Source organism: Crocodylus siamensis, chromosome 5, assembly GCF_052110815.1.
Source record: "Crocodylus siamensis isolate JL-2025a chromosome 5, ASM5211081v1, whole genome shotgun sequence".
Lineage (NCBI taxonomy): Eukaryota > Metazoa > Chordata > Crocodylia > Crocodylidae > Crocodylus > Crocodylus siamensis.
The window spans coordinates 51,172,786-51,199,627 of NC_143399.1; the positions used below are offsets into that span (position 1 = coordinate 51,172,786).

At 42.9% G+C, this 26,842-nt stretch overlaps 1 protein-coding gene across 1 annotated transcript in view; it reads left to right on the top strand.

The window, feature by feature from the left end:
- XPR1 (xenotropic and polytropic retrovirus receptor 1) overlaps positions 1 to 26,842 on the top strand; it is a 207,051-nt gene that overhangs the window by 108,702 nt on the left and 71,507 nt on the right. The window contains exon 3 of the mRNA XM_090047853.1: positions 24,107 to 24,208. Within this exon, the coding sequence (XP_089903979.1) occupies positions 24,107 to 24,208 (102 nt within the window). The remainder of the gene's footprint in view (positions 1 to 24,106; positions 24,209 to 26,842) is intronic.

The window sequence follows — 26,842 nt, forward strand, 5'->3', positions numbered from 1 at the left end:
ATTGCCATCATAGGACTGGAAGTCCCACCCCTGACCTTTGCCATGGAAGCCCCCCCCAAATCATACTCCTTTTGGGAAGGGAAGGTTGCCATCTTGGAACCAGAAAAAAACCAAATCATATACTAAGTCAGACACCTACTATAACATATTTTACTTTTATTACAAAAAATATTTGTGCCATAATTTATGTTTGCGTAGTGTGGAGTGGGGGTGGGATGGGGTTGTGGCTGTGGTGGAGAGGTGTGGGGACCCCCTCACTTCCCCCCATAGTGCACAGCCCCCTCTGGCAGCAGCATCAGGCAGGGGTGCTTGTGCCCAGTGTAGGCACTGCCATCGGCAGTGCATGGCTTCACCCAGTGCTGTACATGGGGGCAAGGAGTACAGCCCAGCCAGCCTGTCTCTATTGCATGGGGCTCCATGCAGCACATGTGCAGCTCCCAGCACTTGTGTGCCACTAGGGGAAGCCCCATGCAGTGGAGCTGGCTTCCTTCACCACTCCCTGCCACACAAGTCCTGCTGCATGGTACCCAGAGTGAGCAGGACACCAGGGAAGCCAAGCAGGTCCCCCAGCAGCAGCAGCAGTGGCGGCAGCAGCTCCACCCAGAAGCTGTATGCTGGCTGGGCTGGGCCCTTCTACACACAAGGTTAGGATCAAGGTGCAATAGGGTATGTTTGGCGGGGAGGTGTATATGTGGGCTTCTCACTCCTACCTTTGTGGGAGGTAGGAGGGCTGGGTGGGGTACAATTAGTTTATGGGCACCCATGGGCCAGATTAAATTGCCTTGTGGGCCGGATGCTGGCCGTGGCCTGTATTGTGCCCACCCCTGGTGTAAAGAGACACTTGAACCCCTTTCATGGGGACCACTCTGTATAAGATTAGGTAGTGAAATGATGTAATGATTGGAATGGGGAGAGGTTACTCCCCTCTGGTAGAGGAGGTTGGGGTAGAGAGAGAGAGTGGGGAAGGAGGTGATTGCTAATGTTGGAGGGAGGGGAAAAAGATCTCTTACCTCTGGTAAACAGTGGTCACCACATGGAAGGAAAGTAAGTATTTGCTGCCTTGGGGAAGGAGAAGAGAGAGAATAAACAGCACCTGCTGTACATGAGGGGGAAGAGAGAGAGCAAAGAGGACAGTGTTATGGTGCTGGGCAGGATACACTAGGCTAACCTGCTTTCCTGCAGATACCTCACACCAGGGATCGGATCTGGCTTGCAGGCTGTAGGTTGAGCACCACTGGTTTAGAAGGCGCCACCTATGTATGACAAATAGTATTTAACAGCCTTGCTTAATCACAGGGATTTGTCTGAACTTTAAATAACTTTGGAACCATAATTAACCTTGGATGCAGCTTATCTAATGGTTACAGTGGGAAAAGCTGTAGTATACAGAGAATGTTTGCATCTTGACTGTTGTCATTTAACTGTTGATCATAAAGTCTTATCTCTGATCTCATGGTTGAACATTTAGAATTAGTTTCCCCTTTTTCATTTGAGCAGTCGGCCAAAATGTAGAGATCTGCAAATTATGGCTCCATAATCAATTCCTTCCCCTGAGAACCCTCTACACGTGCAGGTAAAGGTATGAGAGGATCCATTGTGATCCACACAAGTGCGCTTCCTGCTATTTCACAAGTGTTACTGCAGTCTGCCAACTGCAGAGGGATGTGTGAAACCTCATGTGGCTAGGAGATCTCAGCTGTTGTGATCTCCCATCCACGGGGTTACACCACTCACCCCTTGTGGCTGGAGATCACAGCTGTGCCCCTCAGCTACCAGGTGCTGTGGGGGTTGAAAATCCCCTCAGCTGCAGGACTGCCAGCCTGAGCTGGGCATAGTGCATACTTGCAGCTGGGAGTCTAGTCAGCTGATGGGGGCTCCCAGTTATAGGGGAGACCCTACTACACATGTACATTTAAAGTTGCATAGCATCCAGCTATGAAGTTTCACATTTTCAAGTTCTCACTTTATAGCTGGAATGGACCCTTTTATGGTGTGATCAGTATTTAAGCATGTGTCACTGACCACCTAACAGTTAATTGCACAATAGCTGTAATGTGTAGAGGGAGCCTAACTCATGAATGCCTCATGCCTCCTGAGGCTGGGGGGGCATGGCAATCACCTGCAGGTGGTGGTGGTGTTGATGGCAGAGGTATGGCAGCAGCAAGCGGGGACCACCTGCAGGCAGCCATGGTGATATTGGCAGCAAGGGCGGGCCACAACTGTGGCGGTGGTGGAGAGAGGCAGTGGCGAGTGGCAACTGCCCATAGACACCACTGGCAACATCAGCAAAGGCCAATCTCAGGGGGGCACATGCACCTGTATGCACCTGCTACTCATTGCCAGTGGCCTAACTGACAAAAATGTACAAAGTCCGCTTTCCATGAAGTTGGGTATCAAACAGGAGATGGTTTTCTTGCTCAGAGCTATAAACCACTTTCTAGATCTCACTTGGCTCAAAAGCTTTCATGTAGTTTTTTCTTAGGGCCTTTGCAGGCAGCTTTGGTGTTTCCTTTTAGCCTCATCTCTGCTTCTTTTGTTACTCTTTAATGCACAAAACTTCACAAAACCATTCCCAGCAAAACCTATGCCTAGCTGTGCCTTTGATTTGGGCAGAGAGCTGCCTGTTTGTTGGTTAGAGGCTTCTATTGTTTCAATTTTCTGGTTTCATGAAGGAGCTTAAATATTTATCCCAGATGACAGGCAGCTGCTGTTTTCAACAAAGTATTATATAGAGGTATACCGATATATTGGTCTATATCAGATCGGCATCGAGGAAAGGAAAATTTGACATTATTGGCAATTGGCTTTTTTTGGCCAGTGTAGACAGTAATGTCACTGATAAATGTGGTGTGCTTGTGCACAGCTGCATCATGCACATGGCCAGGAATGGCAGCCTGGCAGCTTGGAGAGCAGGATCCGGCCAGTAAGTCTGTGGCAGGGCAGATCGAGGTCCCCATGGTGAGGGAGGGAGTGGGTCTGGGGATGGGGTAGGTGCTGCCCAGCCAGGACAGGGTGCAAGATGGAGCTGCAGGTGGCTCATCTGTGGGGTGTGGAGGGAAGGGAAGGGGGATAGCTCCCTGTTATGCGTGCACCGCTGAGGGAGGCGTGGGGGGCAGGTGCCTTTTGGATTTGTGTGGGGGCAAGGTCCTGCCTGCTGCAGGCTTGGGGCCATGGGCTGTGCTGGCCTCTTCCTGGTGGAGGGGCTGGGCCAGGGCTGCACTCAGGGTGGGTGGGGGTAGGGATGGGGCAGCAGCAGCAGCACTGGGAGGGGGGAAGCTATAGGGTGTCCTGTAGCCACCCTAAAATTTGCTGTAGCCTCCCTGTAGCACCCTCTCCCAGTGCTGCTGCCGTGCACTCCGTGCCCGCCTACGCCAAATGCAGTCGCAGCCTAGCTCCTCTGCTGGGAAGAGGCTGGCATAGCTCCTGGCCCCAAGCCCACAGTGGGCAGCCCACCCTTGCCCTACACACAAATCCAGGGGGCACATGTTCTTCATGCCTTCCTCAGGGGTGCCCACAGCAGTGGGGGCCATGCACTGCTCCCATGCCCTTCAGACGAGCCCCTCATGGCCCCATCCCACACCCCACCCTGGCTGGGCAGTCCCTGCCCCTCCTCCAGCCCCATTTCTCCCTTGCCATGGGGGTCTTGATCTGCACCCCCACACCCCTTCCCCACCCCCAAGTCCTACCAGCCTGACGCTGCTCTCCAAGCTGCCAGGCTGCATATTGGCTATTGAAACAGTATTGACTGATATGGCTAGCTAATAATTGGCCATCGGTATCAGCCAAAAAAATCTTTATCTGTGTACCCCTAGTATTATCACATTCTATAAGAGTGCATGACTTATCACTACAAACATGTCTGCAAGCCATGTGAATGTCTTCTAGGTTGTTAGGGTTTCAGCTTTTAAGTGATTTGTATTGACAGGATTTGTACTTGAGCAGTTGTAACTCTAACCAGAAAAGATTGGGATTTTGGGGGTAGCTGGGTGGTAGAAAGAGAATTTTACTTTTATATGTGAAATATAGGTTCTCAGAGGTCAAAATTTTTAATTTTATCCAAAGCCTGAAAAAAAATCTAAACAACAATACCTAAAGGAATTGTCTGATTCATGCTCTTTGGAATTTGCTTCCTTACTAAGTTTATTTAAAAAAAAACAAACCATAAAACTGGATCCTTCCTCTGTCATAAAAGTGTATGTAACATTAGCAGTTCTTACACTGTGAAACAGCTAAAATTTTCCAGATTCCCTTTCCCCTCAAAATCTAGCAATATTTCTCCCCTACCTTGCCCCATTTTAATGTTCCCAATTCACAGCTGTTTCTGCTTTAGCTTTAAATATCTGTCTTCAGTCTGAACTGAAACTTATTATGACTAACACCTGTGTAGCACTTCAGGTGTTCACAATATCTTTCATGTATTAATTCATATATCCTACCGACTTGGAGAAGACATTTTAACTTTCCTGTGAGTAGTTACACAGAGGCATAGCCTATACACAAACTTGCACTAATTTAATAAAAGACGTTTTGCACAGGCTTAGTAAAATTTTAGTTTATTTGGAGACAAGCCCCTAGTAATTCTTAATATATAATAGTTCACGTTTAACTGTCTAGTTAGACTTGTCTGCTTTTAGCAATACATGTTATTTCTGTTAACTTCAGATTTCCAAACTGTGTTCAACTGCAAGTCAGCAAATCAAAGCAACTGAAGTTAAATAGCACAATTATTTTCAGTAGATGGACCAAGTTAAAATAAAACAACTAAATAAATTAATAAAAAAAAAAGAAAGTTAAAATTAGATTGAGGCTTTGTAAAAACTACCTGAAAAATTTGTTTTCTCAGAAATGTAGGTTAAAATTAGTTATGAATTCAGTTGGTGTTGCTGTATATAATCACCATTTCTACCTGGGGTATGTTTTGAATGTTGTGAAGCTGCCATGAGCCCTACTTCTTTGACTTCTTAAGCAGGCAAGTTTATATGCCTCATGGGATTAGGACAGCATTTTCAGTGGGCCTGCTCTTGTACTCAAAGGTACATTTGTATATAAGAGGTTGGTACAGTTGGTGGGTAAAATTGCAGTTCTTATTGCTGTTGTTAAACTTGGCACAAAATCAGACAGTCATTTTGTTTTGAAACAAGATTGCTTGAAATTTAACAATGAAAAGTTGTTAGACTTTAAATATGTTTTTAAAAATATGTATTAATTTTCATTAAGCATGAGCCAAGATCTCTGAATAACCTAAATTAAGATTGTTTAGGTTGATATTTTCAAAACATATATATATGAATTGGGAGATCAAGTGCTATTAACTTCTTCAAATTAAAAAAACCATGGTGAAACACAACACAATCAGTGCATTTCAGCTTTCTTAACTTGTTTATGTACTGTATTTACTTGAATCTAAGACAAAGCTCTGTCTTCCCCCCCGCCCCATGGGGGGAAAAGGCCCTAATCTTAGATTTGTGTGCAAAGTGGAAGGGTGAGGAAGGCAGCTGTTGCAGTTCTGACTGTAGCTGTGAGTCTTGAGTTGGGGCCAGTGTCAGACCTACAGCCTCCTGCCTGTCCTGCCCCCCCCCCCCCCGCATTTCATTTGCTGTTTGCAGCTTGTGCCCAGCCAGTCAGCAGCACTGACACTGGTGCATGGCTGGCAGGGGCTGCCCTTCCATGTGCTGTGCTTCTGGGAGGGAGACACCCCTAGCAGCATTGGACAGTAAGGGGGTGGCGGGGAGGGACAGAGTCTGTGGGGAGTAGGGGAATGAGACAAAGGCTGTGGGCAGCTGGGATTGGGGGGGGGGTGGCAGGGGGAGGGGCAGAAAGGCTGTAACGGGAAGAAAGGGGAGAGGGAGAGGGCAAGGGGTTTACTTGAACCCTCCTCCCAGCCACTTGACTCTTCCCGCCACTGCTTTCCTTGATGTAGCAGTAAGGGGAGGGGGATGAATTGAGGACAGCCCTCCAATAATTAGATTGTATACGTGAAAAATTATAACAAATTTATAAACTTTTCATAACTAGAATCTAATTATTAGGGGCTTGGCTTAGATTTGATTAAATAAGATATTATGAGGTGACACTAGTTCTAAATATAGTATGGGTGATTTTGTTGTCAACTTTTGTTTGAGATTATGGTTTTCTCAGAATAAAGTTCTTGATGGGTCACTGGATTTGTCTCTTTCAGCATAGATAAGGATTTATAGTGTGAAGATTCTTAGCACCTAAAATTTGTTTTTTTTTTAAAAAAAAATCGTATATGCCAAGAAATGTGAAACTAATGAAACAAATATGCAGGTCTGCAATGTAAGAAAAAATAGGAAAAAAAGTAAAATGGCCAGCATGTAACTAAATTCTGTTTAAGCCATTCTTTAAAATGATGAATTGTATTAATGTAATTCTTAAAATAAGGGAGTGGGACCTTTCTGTTGCAGTTACAGTAATTTAATTCTTTTGTCCTATTCAGTCATCTTTATGTAAAAAGTATTTTAACTTGTACACAGACGGGAAAAAACAATTTAATCCTATGTAATTTCAACATGCAGATATATAGGAATATTGATCTTTGGACTAATAAAAAGATTAAGTTGTTTACAGTAATGCAAGAATGACTTTTCTGTAGACCTAGTCGCACTGAATTATGGAAAGAAAGGAAGAACTACCTCCGCTGATCATATCTGTAATGAAATCTGGAAATTTACCTTTACTTTGTTTCATCCCAGATTCAAACTTCTGCACAAGCAGGATTTTTGTGTGGGTATGAGGGTGTTTTGGTTTTCTTACATGGGGCATTGCAGGGGTAGTAGTGAAAAGAAAATAGTTCTGAACTCCTACAATATGGTACTTTAAGAATACATCAGAATCAGTTTAGCTGTAAATGTGATTACCCTTGCTGGTTGTCTTTCCCTTGTCTCATATTTTAGTTAAAATAAACTTTCGTTAACCTTTTGAATAAGGTTTCAGTTAATAGAAATTTACTAGTGAATAATAACATTTGAGAATAAGACTTTTTTTTTAATACAGAAGCCCTGACCAAAGGAGTGCAGGAAGCAGTTGTACACTGAAGCTTAATCTCCTATTAAACCATGAAAAGAAACTCTTGGCTTTATAAATTGAATCAAGATTTTAATTGCATATATTGTCAGGCATAGTTGTATACAAATACAGATGACTTGTAAAAGCCACAGCAAGAAACTGTAGCTTGAAAATATTGTTTTATCTGATCAAACCTTTTATTAAATATAAATTGTGTTAGTATGTGAAGGCCAGAGAGTTGCTGAGTACAACCTTCATTCAAATTCTCTGGTGAATTTATGGGAGTGGGAGGGGAAAAAAAGACTATTTATAGTTTTCAGGGTGAGTGACCTCTATTATATTAAACACCAGAATATCTGAGTGTGTTTTAATTGCTTTTTGCTGCTGCAGATCCCAGTCTCTGTGGTAATTTCTTCAATCATTGATTTGAAAGGCTAGCCCAAAGGGACCAGCTACAAGATGGGAAAGGTGTGGGGGGGAGTATATTCACACTTATTTAAATGTCACCAGGTTAAGGTCAGGCAGTGTGGCATTTTATATTGGACTGTGGTAATTGGTACATTACTGACATTTATTGAGAGAGACTTTTATTGGACTGCATGAATTTCACCTGGTACAAGGGAAAGAAAGTACGTGATTCCTCCCTCTCTTCCCACATACTCAATTTCAGATGCTCACCTGTTGCAGTTTCCCTTCCAGTAAATTTCTGCTTTTGGTTGCACTTTCTTGTTTGTATTTTTTTTCTAGAAGGGTTTTTTATTTCTTTCTTTCTTCCTATGTTGTAGAATGATCAAATTGGAAGCAAAAAATGGCAGAATTATTTCATGCCATGTCCATAGGATAATTTATACCTATGAATTGCCAAAAATTGAAAACAGATTGAAATGTATTGTGTAGATGTTGAATTATCACCATGCAAGTGCACTTGGTTTGCTTACCCAGAGCCTTCAGGCCTGGCTAGCTTTTCATTGAGGAGGGAGATGGCGGTGTGTTCCAAATGTCACTTAGACTAGAAACAGACCTCATCAAATGAAATGGGAATTCTTAGGGTGTTTAGGATCAGGGTGGCCCCAGAGCAGCTGCCTGTACTGTCTGGAGCATGTGGGCAGCTCCAGACTGCCTGCACTATTCCACCACAAAGCAAATAGACATCTGCTGTAAAATAGCAGCACAAATGAATAACATCTTTGTTGCAGACACACATTTTGGGTATTTGTGGCTTGACTGGGGTCATGGACGTCTGTTTCCTTGGCCTTAATAATAAGTGCCATAATAATTTCTGTGCACAGAGGTGACAAGAGTGATGCCTTTTGCCATCATCAGAGTAAACAGTGGATCTGAGAACCAGCAGTACTCATTATATTGCGATCACATTAATAGCTCATGAAGATTAATGGGGCAGGTCAGACCTTTTTAGATGTATTGTTCCACTTTGCATTAGTTATACTCTGTTTGTGGTTTTGAGATTTTTTTTTTGGAACCATGCCTTCTGGTGATGCTTCTAAATGATAGCTGTGATGCTGGAGGTGAAGTTTGGAACTTGAGAGAGGTGTTGGTATGTTGTACTATCTGGTACTTTCCTAGTCAAAGCCTATCTGGGAAGCCTGTTGAAACTTGAGCAGTGTTTCCTTGTGTCATTTGGTTATTCATTGGCACTGAAAAAATACAAAGGTTCAGGGATGGATTGGGGCTGGGGGGGAGGAGGGGATGCACTGGTACACTTGTACCTCCTTTTGATTCCTGGACCATCTAAAGTTTAAAACCAACTGCCTGGCAGTAATAGCAGCATTTTAGTCGGGCATTGCTGAGAGAGTCACTTAAATTCATGGCGCGTTACCATCTGCGGGATCCCTTCTAAACTCTTTATTCCACAGGTGTTAATGACCCTTTTTTCTTTTCAGTGGTTTTGATGTTCCAACAATGAAGCTATCTTTTGTTCTGCAATTATACTGTCTATTAGCTGCTCCTGGCAAGGAACCTCCTATTTCACAGCCCTGCAGACTATTTTCAGCTCATTCCAATGCAGTTATATTTGGTTTTGTTTCAATCTTAAACTGACTAATACAACCTGAGGCTCCCAGCATATTAATAAAGCTTCTAGTTTATTTTTAATTGGAGAAAGATATGTGTTATTTTTGTATGTAATGATACACTTCGCTATCTGTTCCTCCCTGTTCAAAATCTTAGATCCACCCATGCAAAGGGTATATCTAGACTAGAGTGTTTGTTCCTGTTCTAACTTGAGTGAGTGGATCATTTCAACTCCAACTGAATAACAAACTCCAGTCTCTGTAGTCTTTTTGGAGTAATCCAAAGGCACATAGTGTAACAGGCAATACAAAACTTTCAGCTGTAAGCATGGCTTTATCTGTTCTGTTGACACTTACATCTGTCATTTCTAGTACAGATAAATAGAACACCTTCTTAAGCACAGAATTCATCCTTTTTTAAAAAAATGGAGGCTTAGGCACTGAAAATTTCACTTGATCCCATCACTGTCATGTTTTCAGCAGTGTGACTTCCTGATGCTATTTTAGGATTGTTGTGAAGATGGTTTACTTAAGATTTCCCACTACCTTACCATGTGGTCTTTCTCCCATCTTTTTTACCCCCATAACGCTGCTGGATGATTCCTAATATTTAAAATAATTTTATTTTCACCTGTTTTTAAAAGCACTGTATGGGCCTGGAATAATGAATACTAAGAAGGCAGTGTTGTGCACATGTTAAGCATCACATCCACATAATTGACATGCATGGAGAAGAGGAGTGGAAGTAGAAAAGTAAAATTTAAAGTTTTAGTTTTGACAAGCTGCAGAATTCAAACAAATCTCATAAGGTTAACATAATGTCAAAGCTGGGGGTAGTTAGGATGAAAGTAGATAAAGAAATCTTCCAAAAGGTTGGAGATGCTTGCTTATCTTCTCAGAAGGATATTTCAGTAGACTCTTCACATTTGTTCCCTTGGAACGTGTGCTGGGTAAAAGTAACTTTCTCCCCTACAGAGAACCGTTACTCTGATATTACTCAATCAGTTATAAAACAGCCCATTCTTCCAAGTATCTGTATTAGGGCTGTGCGAAGCTTCAGGTGTTGATTCGATTCGGAGGAGATTTGGTCCAACTGGGCGGTCAAATCTCCAAAACTGAATCGAGTCAAGAGACCCATTAATCCCTCCGAATCGAATTGAAAGTCTCTGATTTGATTTGGAGAGATTCGGCGATTCGGACATAGTTGCAGCTTTATGTGTTTGTTTTTTTTCTACATACCTCAAGATAGCAGGCTGCTCATGAACACTGAGATGGTGGGGTGGATAGAGCATCCTATGGGATCATGGGGGAGTCCCCAGTGTGCTCTGCAATGGACCCAGAAGTGGACCAAAAGTACATTTTGTCCACTTCTGAGTCTGCCACTGAGCACGCGGGGGGACCTCCTGTGGGACTCTCCATCTGCCCCACCATCTCTGTATTCACGAGCTGCATCTGTTACCTTGTGGCATGTAGAAAAACATATAAAACTGTGTCTATGACTGAATCGCTGATTCTCCAAATGAGAATTGAATCTTCAGATTCAGCTGAATTGTATTGGGACAGTGATCCAAATCAGCGAATCGAATCTCTGTCCTCCAAATTGGGCCGAGTCCAAATTGAGTATGGCCCTCTTCACATGCCCCTACTCTGTATGGCACCGAATTCAAGTAACTCCAGTTAGAGGTAATTGCCTTGCTAAACAGTTCTATAATGAATTGGGTGGACTGGGTGAGCATGGGAAAGAGGTTAAGGAATTCAACCAGTTTGTCTTTCTATTATCTCCGTGTCTATGATCAGAGGAAAACAGGCACTCTAAAAAGGAAGAATATAAACTTGTAAGATTAGAAGAGCTTTTGAACCCTGTTCTAGCATGTGTGTAAATACGTTGTATCTGAATTTCTGAGGCAGAACGAGAGGGGTCATAGTGTGCCAATTTGTTGTGCCAAATAACAGTTTGGGTCCAACTATTACTATTACAATTTGTAGTTGCTACCATTTCGATACGTGGTGCATATTTGGTTTCAAGGTATAGCTGAGTATACAGAGCTAGACTGAAAATAACAAAACTCCTCCAAGAGAAATCGCAAGGAGGATTTGGTTCACAAATGTGCTTTGTAGAGCATTTGGACAAGAAATGTTAGCTTGCTGCCTACCCAGTTCTGTAGTGATGACATTAAATCTGTTTTCATTCCAGTGTGGGAAATGTGTAAGTTCCTGCTATCCAGGACAATAACATGATGAAGGAAAGAATGAGGAAAATGAATTTGAGAGTCTCGTGTTAAGCTAAGTAGCTATTTAAGAAGGGAAAAAATAGAGAATAATTAATTGAAAGTTGGAACATACAGATGTGCCCTCTTATCAAAGCAAGGTTCTTACAGAGCATCTTGTGTTTGTGTCCACCATTAATGAGATAAAATCTGGCCTTTTGCTGTGGATTTTGGAGGTCACTTATTTCATGGTCAGGAGACTAGGGTAGGGGGTGGAAGAATAAGCTCTAGGAAAAAATCAGCTTGAAACTAGGAGAAGAAAATAGTTTTGCTTCTGGTTTAGTGATATATTTTTTTTTTGTGTTCTGATTCTGGTTTGCAAGGTGGAGAATGTAGGTTTTTTTTAATTTAAGTCTTTCAGGCCAAATTGTCTTTGTTCTTTAATCTTTTCCCTTTTAATAGTGAAGAGTATAGATGTAGTCTTTTTACCTACTCAACAAAGAATATGCATAACTAACAGCATATTATGATTTATACATATCAATATATTCTGACACTGTAACCGCAAGCATTTTTAGTGGCTGCATCAGTTGAAGCTAATGTGTGTAGCCTTAGTTAACAGGATTGTTTAGCACTAGCTATGTGTCAAGTTTAAAGAGTTGTAGAGTAGAATAATGTAATCATCTGCAACTGTTAAAAGGTTGCAAAAATGACTATACCCATTATGTTGCTGATGCCTGTCAGAGAAAGTGGAAACTCTGAGGCACATTTGGGGGGGGGAGTGGGGGTTAGGCTAATATTTCTTTTGTAATATTACATTAGTTCATAGATGCTCCGCATAAACACCAACATTTAGAGTTCAGTCAGGGTACTGCTTAGTTGCATCTTGCATTCTGTTGGTTAAGTTGTGAGCTTTCAGTACTTACTCGCTCTTAATGTCTCATTTAAGGCTGAAACTGCTGAACCATGAGAAGTGATATCTCTCTCTCTCAAGTACATGTTGAAGCTTGGAAATCATGCCACCTGTTCATCTCTGCTATAAACTACTAGACTCTAGCACCACTAGCATGCGTATTGCCATTGGGGAAGATTGTGACCTGTGAGGATAAATGTTTAAATGTTTTTGTGCAAAACTTCTTTTTTGGAGCCATCTAAAATTATCCAAAAAAAAAAAAATCAATGTGTCTTCATAGTTATAATGAGATAATGTAATTAATTCTTGTTTATCTATTGTGAGGACAATAGGACTTGAACCAAATAAAAAATTCTCCACAATGTTCCTTCCTGTGCTGTAAGCCAAAATGCAGCCTTTTCCTTGGTTACAAATTATATTATTTTTAATAAATAATTCCAAGGCTCCATTTTTAGTCAGTGAGAAGACTAGCTTTAAAATATGCACTTTTATTCCTGAACTTTGCTACATCAAAGCATGGAATACTTTTACGTTTCTTTCATGTTGTATATTTAGTAGGATACATCTCCAAAGTGTGTGAACACTTTTGCTTCAGAATATTGGATTGCTTGGAGAAGGATAGATCAATATTTGTTCAAGAGCCAGAATGGTGAGAGCAGAAAGCTGTCTGTCTGGGTTTTTAAGTTATATGGCTTCTTGTACATACTTTTTCACTCAGTCTCAGACTATAGAAGGAGCTGCTGATCTACATTTTTTTTTTCTCCTGTGCAGACATTAGCAGGCTCATTTTCCACTAACGTACAGCTTATTTCCTTTAAGCAAACAATAATTTAATAACCAGAGTGTAAAAATTGACTTGTGCTAGCGTGCTAATAGTAGGCGAATTGGGTGGGTTATGTTACTTGGGTATTGATCAAGTTCAGTAAGGAAGGCTGGCCCAGTAGAACTCAATGTTGTAAACTGTTGCTTAAAACTACAATTCTACTGTGATTCTCATGGCCTTAGTTCAAGGAGCTCCGTTTTGTATTTGGTGCAGAAGATTCCAAAGTAACATTTTCCCATGTGCAACACACACCTTTCCCCCTAAAATTAGCCTCCCCCCATTGGAGTATGTGTACTAAGTGATGAAGTTGCTTGTCTGACTGGTAGAAGCACCCTGCATTGATTCTTGCTCCAAAGTGTGCCAGCTGTTGCTGTTTAGGCAGCTGAGGGTATCAGTTGACATAATGGCTCATTGTTCTTCACTTCAGAGGTGTTAAGGATAGTCTGTCCTTTTTGATGTTGTCCTAAGAAAGGTTAGCTTGATTAGTAGCATTTGGTGGTTTGCTAGGTGCTCCTGGCCCCTTCTCTTTCTTTCACAGCCTTGGAGACTATTTAGCTGCTTTCAGAATGATGGATACGCCCATGGAGACCAGACTTCAGCCACAGCTAAGGTTTCAGCTTTAACTGAGCATGAAAGGGAGAGTGAGTCAGCTGAAGATTAGGCTCTGTCCTGTTACCTGAAAAGTTAAGATACTTTTATGTCAGCTGTTTTATAGGTAACTTTTGTAATATTAACTAGCTGTTTTAATAGTAGTGAAATCTGTTGTTTGTGAGAAAATACAATTTATCAGCGTGCCTCAGAATAAGATATGCACCTTGTTTTTAGAAAGCAGAGTAAGGAAAAAAAGAAATTCCTTTAAAATACTGGTAAGTAGCAATAAGTAAGTGAGTAGCAGCGGCTAAAGAGCCCCAGGTACTTGTGCTGCTCCTTGGGGAGTATGCACAGATTACTTCCACTCCCCTGCCCAGCAGAGGCTTGTGATACAGAAACTGCCATTACCATGTTTTCTTGCTTTATAATGCATTTTTGGAAAATGCTGATTTTCGGGGGGAAAGTGCATGTTTGTGTGAAAATATGGTCTTTGAGAGCCTGTCCCATGTGAGACGCTATTAAATAAAATAGGTAGTTGTGGTACAAGAGAAAGTACAATCTTGGATCAGAAACTAGCTAAGAGATGGATGAAAAATGGTAAATTTTCATAATGGCAAAATTTAAAATGCTGCCGGTTTCTGTATAGAGTTCTGTAATGCTTAATAAATTTATTACTGATCTGGCAGAAGGAATGAACAATGACTTGGAATAATATAGTTATGTGAATTGTAATTCTGTGCCCTGAAGGAAACAATGGCCTGTGGGGGAAAAAATACTATTTGTAACTGAAGGCTTTCATAGTGAAAACACAAACTAGGAGGACACATCAGAGATTTATAGACAACCTTAATTCTTACATTTCCTTGTTGTGTGTTTGCCTTCACATCTTCACATTTTTTTGTTTTTATAATATAGTTTTTTTTTTCACTTTTGGATAGGAACTTGTAGGAACTTTGTATTGACAGATCATAACTACGTTGTAGAGCTGCTGGGGGGAATCTGGAAGCTGACAGGTTGGTGGGGCATTGTTCTGTCACCTTTGCAGACACTTGGGACTATGAGTTAGCTGAATGTTTCCACTACAGTGACTTGCAAGCTTTACATTTTCATGTTTAAATTTAGCTGTAACCCCATTTAAATGAATGGGTCAGTTACGCCTCCAAGAGCTTTAGCTGGCAGTTGAATCCTAGAGTCTGCAGACAACATTTTGTGTCACTTGATCCAGAAAATGTGAGCCCAGGTATAGTTTTCATTATCCTGACAACTGGAAAACTGGTCTTCTATTCTAAATGATAGCTTAAAAATGTTAGAACATATTTTCGCAGGTTTGCTTATAAACCACTGAATTGAAATGACCTGTGAAGTATTTCAGACTCTATGGGTGCATCCAGATGAGCCCACACATGCCTCTTGCTACGTCTTAAACCCATTTGAGATGTGGCAAGAAGCACACTGGGATGGAAAAAACGTTTCCTGTGGTGCAAATGTGCAGCAAGGGTTCAAAATTCGATACCTGGATATCCAGGTATCAAAAGCAAAACCAAAACCCACAGAAAAACAGTGGGGCAGGGCACAGTCCAAGACTGCCCTGAGGCAACTGGAGGCTCAGGTCCTCTAAAGAGATGCTCTGGTAGCCAGCCAGAGTGTCTCTAAAGCTATGTGCAGGGCAAGGAGTGGTGCAGGCTGCAGGGACCTGGCCTAGGGTTCCATACCCAGGTAAGAAGAGACTGGGTGTGGGAGGGACTGGAGCTGGGGCTGTGTGGGTGCAGGGGACTGTGTGGGGGGCGGTGCTTGTGAGGGGTGGGCCCCCAGCCTGCCCCCTGCATGGCCCACAGCTTCCCTTGCCCCCCACCTACCTAATGGCCCACAGCTTCCCTCGCCCCCTACCTACCTAACAGCAGGGGCTGTTGTGGCTCTCCTAGCACAGCCCCCCATGCATCATTGGGCAGCATGGCTCGGCCCTGGCACTGCCTGTGCCCCCATCATGTGGGCCTAGTGTGGTGTGGCATGGCACCATGTACTTTTGGGCAGTTGTGGGCCACTCGGGATGTCATGTGCATGCAGTGCATGGTGTGTGGGGCCTGCCATGACGCATGGTCCCCATGAATGCCACAGGGCCCCGGCTGACAGCCTTAGCAGCCCTGAACTGCCCGAAGGTGCACAGTACCATGCCATTCAATGGGATGTAGGCAGCATCAGCTGCCAAGCGGCCGGGGCTGTGCCATGCTGCCCGATGCTGCACAGGGAGAGCTGTTCTAGGAGGGCCCTAGCACCCCAACAGGCACTGCTGCTGTGGAGGGGCTGTGGCCTTTGTGGGGCTGTGGCTCTTGGGGGGGGGGGTGTGGAACAGTCCGTGAGCTGTGCAGGGGGGGTTGTGCTCTTCAGGAGTCAGGAGACCCACCCCTCCTGAGCAGCCCCCCACGATTGCCCTGCCAACCCCACAAACCCTTAACCCACATACCTGGCCCTGTGGGTCAGGAATGAGGAGACTGGGGCAGGGGCCAAGCTGTGGGTTGAGAGTGAGGGACAAGGGCAGGAGCAGAGCACTGGCATATCAGTGCTGCTCAGTACTGCAGATCCTGGTGAGCAAAGGGGCATGGGGAATGGTACCTCCCAAGTCTGGGGGGGCACCAGTGGGGCATGACCAGGGAGAAGGGCCCCCCTAGCGGCCAGCCAGCAACTGGAGGGGGTCTCCCAGTGGCTAGCAGTCTCCATGGAGCTGGAGAGCTCGCTGTTGGGGGGCCACCAGCACTCTTTGGGGGGGGGAATGTGACCCCCCCACGCACTGATTATGGATGGGTGTAGGGTCAGCTCTGATTTTTCTATGACACAAAAGCCAAAAGTAAATGCCAAAGCATATATATATTTAAAATTTATTTTATTATGATGATAGAGGCACTGGTAGGCTTCCAAATTGCTTTAAACTTGTATATATATCTATAAAACATTTCCTAGCTGATCTCTCTATATACTGTGACATTTCATTTTAATAGCAAAATAACACTATTTTGGGTATTTTAATGAGAGAGTTTGGGTTTCTTATCAGCGAATTTGCAATTTTTAAATGGGGATCACTAGAAACTCTGCTGGTGAGACAAGTGTCAAGACCTGAGCAGAGGAGCTTGTCATGGGTCAGCACTGGGGACGCAACTCGGGGGCAGACGAGGTGGCTGACCTCTTGGCCGTTTGGGACCAAGAGGACACACCTGGCCAGTTCAAAGCGGGCCACTGCAAGAAGCACATCTTCTGGGCAATAGCTGCCTAGATGGCAGAGTGGGGTCACCCCATCTGGCAGGCGTGGAGCCATGGGGCTGCAGATCCAAGGGGGTGGATGCTGTCGCAGGTGGCAGCAGCTAACAGCTAGGCAGCAGCCCCCGCTGCCAGACTACTGTAGTGGGAACAGGAGGAAGGGGCCACTCCAAGTTAGGGCTGCTTCAGCAGTCCAGCTGGCACAAGGGGTAGTGTCCCAGATACCAATTGGCCAGGCCTCAGAAGCTCCTGAGAGGAAGTAGCCCTGAGCTGCTCACCAGGGCGGGTTTTTATACTGCTGGCAAGCAGCAGGGTCTAGTTCTTCCTGGCTGCAGATCAGGAGGAGCTGGGCAGGGTTATTTTGCCCCAAGTGGCACAACTTGCCCCACACCAAAGTGCACGTCTGGGCACGTGCGCTGAGGCAAAAATCCCAGGCTTAAATTTGTGCCGCTCCTATTTGAGCTGCTACAAGTGTGCGTGCCTGCATGTGTGGACATGCCCTATTTAGCTATTTCAGTTAGCAAGAAGGTAAGCACAAACTACCATTGTCTTTGGATAGTTCACATAGCTTATGTCAGCAATGCTATTAAAAACTTGGAGTTACCTGCTGCAGTGAGATTTTAAAGCATTAAAAATGTCTCAATTTGGGTCTGACTTCTTTTTTTTTTGTAATTGGATATAAAACTTCTAGTGGGACAGCCTATCCTTTTCTCTCCTTTAGCTCAGAGGCCGGCGACCTTTTTCAAGATGCAAGGCAGAGCAATCTGGCTTCAGTCTGATGCAAGCCGGGTGGCTGTTGCAGCTCACTATGGGCATGTGGGGAAGCGTTCTCTACATCTGTACTGGAGCCACACAGCTGGCGGCTGCACTTGCACCCCCACTGCTTCTCCCAGGCCCCTGACCACCAGTATCTGGGGGAACGTTTGTTCACCAGAGCGCCCCAAGGGATGACGAGGTCGAACGGTTATAAACTACTGCAAGACCATTTCAGGCTGGACATAAGGAAGAATTTCTTTACTGTCTGAGCCCCCAAGGTCTGGAATAGCCTGCCATTGGAGGTGGTTCAAGCACCTATATGGAACACCTTCAGGAGTAAATTGGATGCTTATCTTGCTGGGATCCTATGACCCCAGCTGACTTCCTGCGCTTCGGGTGGGGGGCTGGACTCGATGATCTTCTGAGGTTCCTAATGTTGATGAAATCTGTTCTCGGGCTGAGTGCAAATATATCTTTTGGTGGGAGGGAGCTGCACTGGGGTTGGGCTAAGTAAAGGAGGGGGATAGGGACAGAAAACAGCGTGGAAGCAGCTTCCTATGCCCTGGCACGACTCCTCTGTGGCTGGGCATTGCTGCTGCTTCTCCCTGGCCCCAGTCCTTGGCTGCAGTGTGAGCATAGCTTCCACCTGGAAGGGAGCTCTCCTGGGACCAAGGAGCTGGATGTTGCTACACTGCCCCAGCCCTTGTCTCTGCACCTGCCCTTGCCCCTCCTCATTACCCAGCCTGGCCCTAGCACAGCACTCCTCCTGGCTGAAAGCTGTGCTTGCACTGCAGCTTTGGGGAGCATGGGCAGACAGGGAAGAGGCGGCAGTGACACAGGCACAGTTCCTAGCTCTGTGGCCTTTGCTGTTCAGCCCCAGCATAGGGATGGGCACAGGAAAAGCCCTGTGGCTGTGCAGGCCAGCTTGCATGGCTTTTGTTGCTGATCCCTGCTTTAGCTAATGTGCAGGGATTCTCTGAATTAATTCTCAATTGTTTGTAAAGAAAAATTTGTTTTGGATTAGGCTATTTAGTTCAGGAGATTTTAAATAGCTTGTCATTAAACGTCAGGTTGGTAGGGATTTAAAAAAAAATCTAATTGCTTTTTTCTTCAAGGAAGAGAAGCTTTATTGTGACTAACAACTCTCCAAATTTGTTGGTATAATAATTATAGTACAGCTGCCAGGGAGATGGGGGGGGTGGGGGTGGATAACTAATTGCTTATGAATGCACTGCAAATTTTTAACTTGCATAGTACCCTTTGTGCGGGTTTCACCTTACTATTTAAATAGACTTATTTTCGGGTCAATTCTAAACAGAAACTGAGAAATGTAAGAGTTCTCTTTCTCCAGTTGGTTTACAAGCAAGAATAAGGATATTTTCTTCTTAGTGTATCATTTTGCATCAGTAACAGGGAAATCACAAATTCATTTCTAGAAAATATCCACTCTTTCATCAGAAAGCTGGAAGGAGGGTATGACTGAAAGGCTACAGTATTGATCAGACTTTCTTCTTAGCAATCCTTTCCATGGCAGCACCAAAGGGTCAGACAAAGGGTAAAGCTGCCCCTGGTCCTTCTTGGACTCTGTAGCTAGGTATCTTCTAAAAACAGTTTTTGTTGTCATGGAGCTTCTTAACCCAAGGCCAGCCTTCTGGCATCCTGGCTTTCACATGGCAGAAAACCATGTCCTGGTTTAGCTGAGGTCGAGGGTAGGGGGAGGAGAGGAATAGCCTTGGGCACCATTAGTTTGTTATTGAAGCTCAGTTATTGAGCTGTAGTGAAAACTGAACTGCAGGGAAATCTTTTGTTCAGAGGGATTCTGATTTTGAGATGCTGGCATCTACTGTAGTCAGCTCGCGAAATTCTGTTTACAGGAAAATGTTTAACAGTGGGTAAGGGTTTGAGTGGCTTTTGTATAACTTTTCTTTCTTTTGATGTGATCCTGTTTTGAATATCCAAATTCAGACTCGGTTTCTTGATGACAAAGGTTTTTAGAATCTCACCCATAGCTTTATTTTCAAAGTTTGTTTCCCTCTGCTGGTTGTTAGCAACTGTCAAGTTGTTCTACATTTTTACAGCTTACATTCAAATAAAAAAAAAATGCATGTAGAGAGCAGTAAAGACATTTGTGTGCCTGACTCAGGTTTGGCTAGTTTAATTTAAACTAAACATTAAAGAGGTGGAAACCAAAAAACAGAGCTAATTTTTGTAGTCAAATTACATATACCTTTTGTGCCTTGAGTATAATAGATTAAAAGTCTGCCTGTTCTGGTCAGAAAATTTGAACTTTGATAATTCTAGTGACTGCAGTTTAATAACTTGACTTGCTTTGCAGAATTCTTTGAAACTAAAACCCAGTTCAGTCTTGAAGAACTAACTAGTGAACCAGTTCTCTGAAGTTACACACATTTACTCAGTGGTGGTTTTACCGCAGTAGTTAAATCCTTTTGTTACGCGTGACTTACCGCCTTACTTCCACTATTTGACTGTGGCCAAACATTACTATACAGTGAACTATAAAGTATTTTAAATAGTGGCTCTTCTAGGCCCATCAGAGCCAGGATTCTGAGTGTATAAATCCTAACTGGAATCCATACATAATCCAGGAAGGAATTCAGAAGCTTTGGTTAAGGTGGTAGAGTGTGTAAATATTTAGTACCACTGGATTGTTCTCCCTCTTTCCCCCTTCTCCACTCCTGTATTTACTTGAATCCAAGACATGGATTTTTCTTCATTTAACTTGGTTGGGGAGCAAGGAGAGCACCTTGCCTTGGATTTGAGTACAAGCCGGGGGGTGGGGCAGGTGGCTCAGAGCTGAACCAGCAGGTGCTGCCTGCCCCCCTGGGCTAGGGACAGACATTCAAAAAGCCTGAGCCTGAATTGATTCAGTCTTTGCAGGTTAGTCTAACTTGGCTAGGCTAAACCAGTTTGTAACCACACAAGTTAGAGACGATGTTACACATAAAGTGATTTAAGTGATCAGAAAGTGGTTTAATCCTGTAACAGAACAGATGGTCAGTGAGCATAAACCAGTTTGAGAATGGCTGAAACTGGCCTGAGATAAACCTGGTTGAATGTAGTATCAGACTTAACTGATTTGGCTCAAACTGGTTTATGCAACGTCTGTCCCAGACCCCTTGCTAGTTTTAAGATGAACCAGATACCCCCAGCATCCTGGCATGCTCTCTGGGCTGGGTGGGGCTCTCTGCTCCATAGCAGGGCTGGCCCCTCCCCTCTGCTCCCTGGCTGCAGCTCAGCACAGACTGCAGGTTGCTTCCCCCCTCCCCTCACCACTCTCTGCTAAGCAGGAATTCCCCCCTCCTCTCTGCGTTGCTGAGGAGGTGTCTGTATATTAGCTAGCAAGCCACATGCTGGCTGGTGTGTCCTGAATCAACAGGCAGAATCAACAAGTAGGTGGTAATGGCCCTCTGTTGTTTTCTTATTTGGGGGATAAACACTGTTATCAATTTCCTGCTAGGCTAATCAGATCTCCTGTTATGCCCCACTCAGCTCCATGCTGTGGGAGGAAGGGAGGGCTACTTTAGCACCCCCCAGCTTCTAGACTGAGCCACTGCAGGCATGTGCCTGCATTTCTGGGATGTCTGTCTGGTTACAAAACTGATTTAGCCTAGCCAGGTTAGACTAACCTGCAAAGATTGAATCAATTCAAGATCAGGCTTTTTAAATGTTTGTCCTTAGCTACAGACATCCCCTCTGGATTGAAAAAATTCAGGCACATGCCTGCAGTGGCTCAGGGTAGAAGCCAAGGGTGCTGGAGCAGCCTTCCCTCTTTTCTACAGTGCTGTGCTTGGGGGGGGGGGGGCATGGCCAGGCTCCAGGACGCTTTGATGTTTTGCAACCCAGCAGCTCAGTAGGGAAAGTTTACCACCTCTAACTCAGTGTTTGTCAGCCCATTAAGAAAACAAAGCCTCTCTCCATCAGTTCAAGCTCTTCTTAAACAGCTTTTCCAAGGAAGGACATTACCAGCTACCTGTTGATTGACTCCAAAAAGCCTGTCTGCATTTGTCATATCCCACGGCACAACTATAGCCAGCATGTAGTCTGCTATCTAATGCTGAGAGGTATAAAGCAGAGGGTGAGGGGAATAATCTGTGCTTAGCAGTGACAAAGCCAGGCAGATGCCTGCAGTCTCTGCTGGAGCTCCAGCAAGGGAGCAGAGAGGAGGGGGCCAACTGTAGGGGTCAAGTGTTAGCGGGGCAGGTGCCAGGGCCTACAGGCATCTGGGTGGGGCATGTGGTGGGAGAGGGGAAACAGGTGGCAGGGGCACAGTATGGGAGGGCAAAGGGCAGGGGTCAAGCCATTTGATTCCCCTGTTGTCTGCCCCTGCCACTACTTGCCCTGCTGCATTTGTGGAGGGGGGAGAATTTAAGATGACCCTCCAATAACTAGATTCTATACATGCAAAACTGTAACAAATTTATAAATGTTCCATGTCTAGAATATCATTATTGTTGTGCCATCTTAAATGTAAAGTAATCTTGGATTCAGGTAAATATGGCATTTACATTTTTAAAAGATTCATAATAAATGTTTACTTATGCACACCTTCATAGTTTCTTTCTCTTTGAATTTATGTAAACAAACCCTAAAGAACTTAAGAAATGAGATATACTTTTCCCCCATTTCACTTAATGCAGAGTAATATCACTTCTTATTTAGGAATTAAAGGTAAATTTAAAAAATCAAACCAAATGAAATATGGAAATGCATTATGTTAAGGCTCAACAACACACTACCTTCTCTTTGAAATGATACAATTCAATATATGTACATTTAGGATTAGTGCCTAATGTGTGTTAGTCTCTCTTGGAGCCACTCTAATTAAAGCACCCTCCCCACCCCTGGAGCATGTTTACAAGTGCCCAAAGAGAGAAGTGTCATAATAGTAAAAGTGTAGGAAGAAAACTGAGAAGAGTATGGGGAATATACAGAACACTAGACCGGGATGCTTAATCCACAGGCCAGATCCAGTCCCTGGCACTGCCATATCTAGTCTGTGGGGCTCTCTATGGGTCTGAAAACTTGGCTGTGAGCAAGTGGTGGCACTGCAGGCTGGATAGGGTGGCACAGGGCCCAGCCCCAACACACAAAGCCCGATCCAAACTCAAGGGGTCAAAAGACTGCCTTAGACTGTATACTTTTTTTCTGTGTCACTTTCAGTTTTTTATAGAAACAAACCCTAAGGAATCAGGAAGAGTATGAAAGAAGCAGAAACCTCTGAGTGGCATGGAAGGCAGGCATGCTGCAACCCCTGGTTCCTTGTAAAAGATTTCATTTTGGCCCTCTGCAGGAGTCTGGCACTTCTGTTTTAAACATAAGTTGTTTGCTTGCAGACTTAGCATAAATGTTGTAAATGTTGAGTTGTTCTTTTAAGTGATATTTTCTGGGCTGAGGATTTGTATATCAATTTCAAAATGACACACGCTGAAATGACTGTGTTAGACTATACAAAAAAGGGATGAAGGATTTAGTGGAAACACTGGAAATATTGTCCTTTTAACTATTTTCGAGCCCTGTTTCTCTGCAAATTTTACCTTATCTGCAAAGAGATCAGCAACAATGTCTTATGATTCATTCTGATTTGGAATACATTTGTAAACCAAACTCGTAGCAGCCTAGCTCTAACCAGTCCTTTATTTGTTTCTTTGGATGGCCTGACACAAGGTTCTGCTTATGTTCCCAAGGGAAAAAGAGCAGTCTTGTCTCCCGGGATGTCACTGACAGACAATTGGTTCAGAGATCAGGAATGAGAGTGCATGAGATGTATAGCAGAGGTGGAGGGGATGAACAAGTGAAATTAATTTGGACATATGCCACAGTAGCACCAAGTATAACAACTACTCTCTTGGGTTTCCTTTTTCCTATATCTTCAATACTGGAAAACTTCAGTCCAAAAAGACTTTTGACTTTTTAAAAACGTTATCATACAAATATTAAAAACAAATGGTGAAAGCGCCAGAGGTGTGTGGCCCTCTCAGAAGCCAAGCATGAAATACGTGTTTGGAACAAAAGACTTGGAATGACAGAGTAGCAACTATTCAGTCAATTGAGGCTGGTCTGCCCTTAAGGAGTTTGGCTTTTTCTCCCCGCCCCCCCGCCTTTTTTTTTTAAGCCAGATATTCTGCTAATTAGAGGGGAGGGTGATTTTTTGTGGTAATAGTTATGGTGTCTTGCTAAAGATCCAGAAGTGTGAGGTTCTAGCCTCTCTCCAGACTGCACCAAAGGTTGTCCCCAGTTGACAATCTGGCCATTCAGATTGGGAAAGCCCAGAGGTGGCTAGATATGAGGCTAGCACATCATTCTCTTGCATGCCATTGGCCTCCAAAACTGGCAGGCCTTAATCACGCTAGCTTGAGGTGTTATGTGGTTCAGAACAGAACTTTGACTGTGAGCTGCTTGTAAAAGCCAAGATATACACTGGAATGCAATTTCGTGCCACTCTTTCTTTTTTTCTGTAATAACCTTTTTTTTGTTTTCTTTTTTCTTTTAGTTACAGATGAAGACACGGTGAAGAGGTATTTTGCCAAGTTTGAAGAGAAGTTCTTCCAAACCTGTGAGAAAGAACTTGCCAAAATTAACACTTTCTATTCAGGTAAATTGCTTATCTGTTGCTACTAGAATTTGTAGAAAATTATATTAAAGCATATAAAGGTCTAAGGGTTCCAGATCCACAGAAAAGCCATAACTTTAATAAAGTCTTGCATTCTGTAGTAGAGTGTAGCAATGTTATTTAAAAAAATGAAAAAATGGTTCTGTTTTAAGATATGAAGAGCTGGAAAAATCTTTGTTTGCTTTAAGGATGGCTTATTTAAATGTTACTTTGAGGAACAGGCAAAATAAAAGGGTTTCAACTGCTTTTTATGCAAGTTCACATGTATCTATTTTAATAAATTAATATAAAAGAAGCTCAGCTGTCTTTGATATTGATGAGCCCATAGTCAGTGGCAAATTTCTAGGTAATGACAGCTTTCAGCTATATATCCTCTGCTTACATATCTGTTTAAATTTCTGTTCAAGTTATCAGTGAGGGAACCAAAATGTGAAGAAACTTATGTAAGTCATTACTATGTTACTGTATTTCTCCACTGAATGTTATATTCCTCTTGCTTAACATAACATTTTGAAACTGTTACAAGAGTGGAGTTGCTAATCATGTATTATTTGGAAATAAGCTTTTAAGCAGACTAATTGGAGTTGCTCCCATATGTGGTCATATTTCTGGAAGAGTCCTTGCAGTAGTGAAATTCATGGGAGGACACTCAAATCTTGAACCAGTTCTTATCCTGTTTTGGTAATGTTTAAATTGAGTTGTCCAGTAGGAAAATATTTTGATATGAATAAAGTGATTTAGTCACATCTGTCATAACTTTTTTTTCTTGGCACTTTAAGAACAACTTGCTGTAAACAAGGTTTTACAGCATTCTCTTTATAGCTAGTTTGATTTAATTTAGTAGTGAAGACATAATTTTGAATTTGATTCAAGACTGAGATGAGTCCCACTAGTTAGGCCATGAGTTGGGCCATGAGGGATAGAATCACTAATAAAATGCAGGTATCTGCAGTAATTGATGAGCTGTGGTTCACCCCTTCCTTGATGAAAAAGTTTTCACTATTGGGGCACTTTAGCCTAGGGTGAAGTGCATATCCTTGCCCAATGCCTTGTACACAAGGAGCAGCCTCTACTTTCCCTCTGGCAGTACTTGGAGAAAGACATGCATTTCTCCCAGACCTAGTGCAAGGTTGGGATGTTCTAGGGCAGGAGATGACTGAAATTGACTGTTCCTAGTGCACTATTAAATGCAGAAAGGCATACAGTGAAATTAGAAATATGTGTCTTAATTTGTTTAGTAATCCAAAATGTTTAAAAATTAACAATAAGAATTGAAAGTCCTTTGTACATGGGAGTTTTGAGCTGAGACTTTTAACATGCATTATTAACTCCTTGACAGCAGTACTAAAGAGTAGTGGTCTTAGAACTTCAGGTACCATTGTATTTTCTCCTAAAACAAGTATTTTCTTTTTATTTAAACATAGTAGCAACTTAGAGCTTGAGGATGCAGAGAGGAGAAATAAGAACAAGGCAAAATGGTTCTTAATCACTAACAATGTAGTGTCAAGTGTCATGTAGTTTAAAATTTTTGAGAGGTAAACTTTTTCTGATTATATCATGACTTTATTTAAACCCTTTTCTGTTTATGTTGTCTTCCTAGTGGGTAAACCATGCCTCTGCAAATTAATCAGTCGTTTTTGGGGTTTTTTTAATTTGAAAGGTCAGTAGAATGGAGAGGAGTGAAGATGATTAAAATCTTGTCCTCATTGATTTTCACAGTAGCAGCTTCAACAATTACAGAGTATAAGCTGGTTAAGAAATGAATTTGCTATCAGTAATCAACTGTCCTAGGTTAGCTCTGGCTTTGCATTTCCATAATGAAGGTCTGAAAAAACTGGAAGACTTTTCAAAATGAATTGATAGTTGTGATAGATACCTTTCTTAAATCTGTGCAGAGCAGAATAGGAACAACTTTCATTAGAGGGTGAAAGCTGATCCTTTAAGAAGCTTCCTTCAGCTTGAACAATGGAGGGAAGTATGCCTTTTCATAATATAAAAAACACTTTGAAGGGTGCTGTTTTTTTTTTTTTTCCTCCCATGGCAGTAGATAACTGTCTGTGGAATATCTCTTGAATTTTTTGTGCCAGAGCTACAATCCCATCATGCTTCCAGGTGTGTCTTGACTTGAAGGGTTAACTGGTACTTTGTCAGTGACGATTTTAGACCTATGCATATTTTGAATAATTGTTTGTTTTTTTCAGGAGTTAATAGCTCCATTTGCTTTTGCTCTTTGTTTCTTTTCATCTGTTTAGTTTGTGTGCTGGGAAGTTCTTGACCAATATCATCAGGGATTTCCTAGCTATGAGGAAATCCTGCCCTATCAAGATGACGCTTCCTGGGCCTTCGTTGCCCTTAAATGATCCTATTATCTACTACAAAAGAGATGCTTTTTATGCCATGTGCCCAGCTGTCACTTCCTATAATACAGTCTATAATCTTTACCTGTCTTGCTTTCCATTCCTTCATATATCAAAGGGAACTGCTACATGCAGTCTGATTTACAGTTATGATCCTTAAATGGTAACCCAAAGAAATTAAACTACAGTGCACATGATAACAAGCAAAACTGACATTTGAAAAAACATGCAGAGAATTCCACTAGAAGTGCATGCTAAC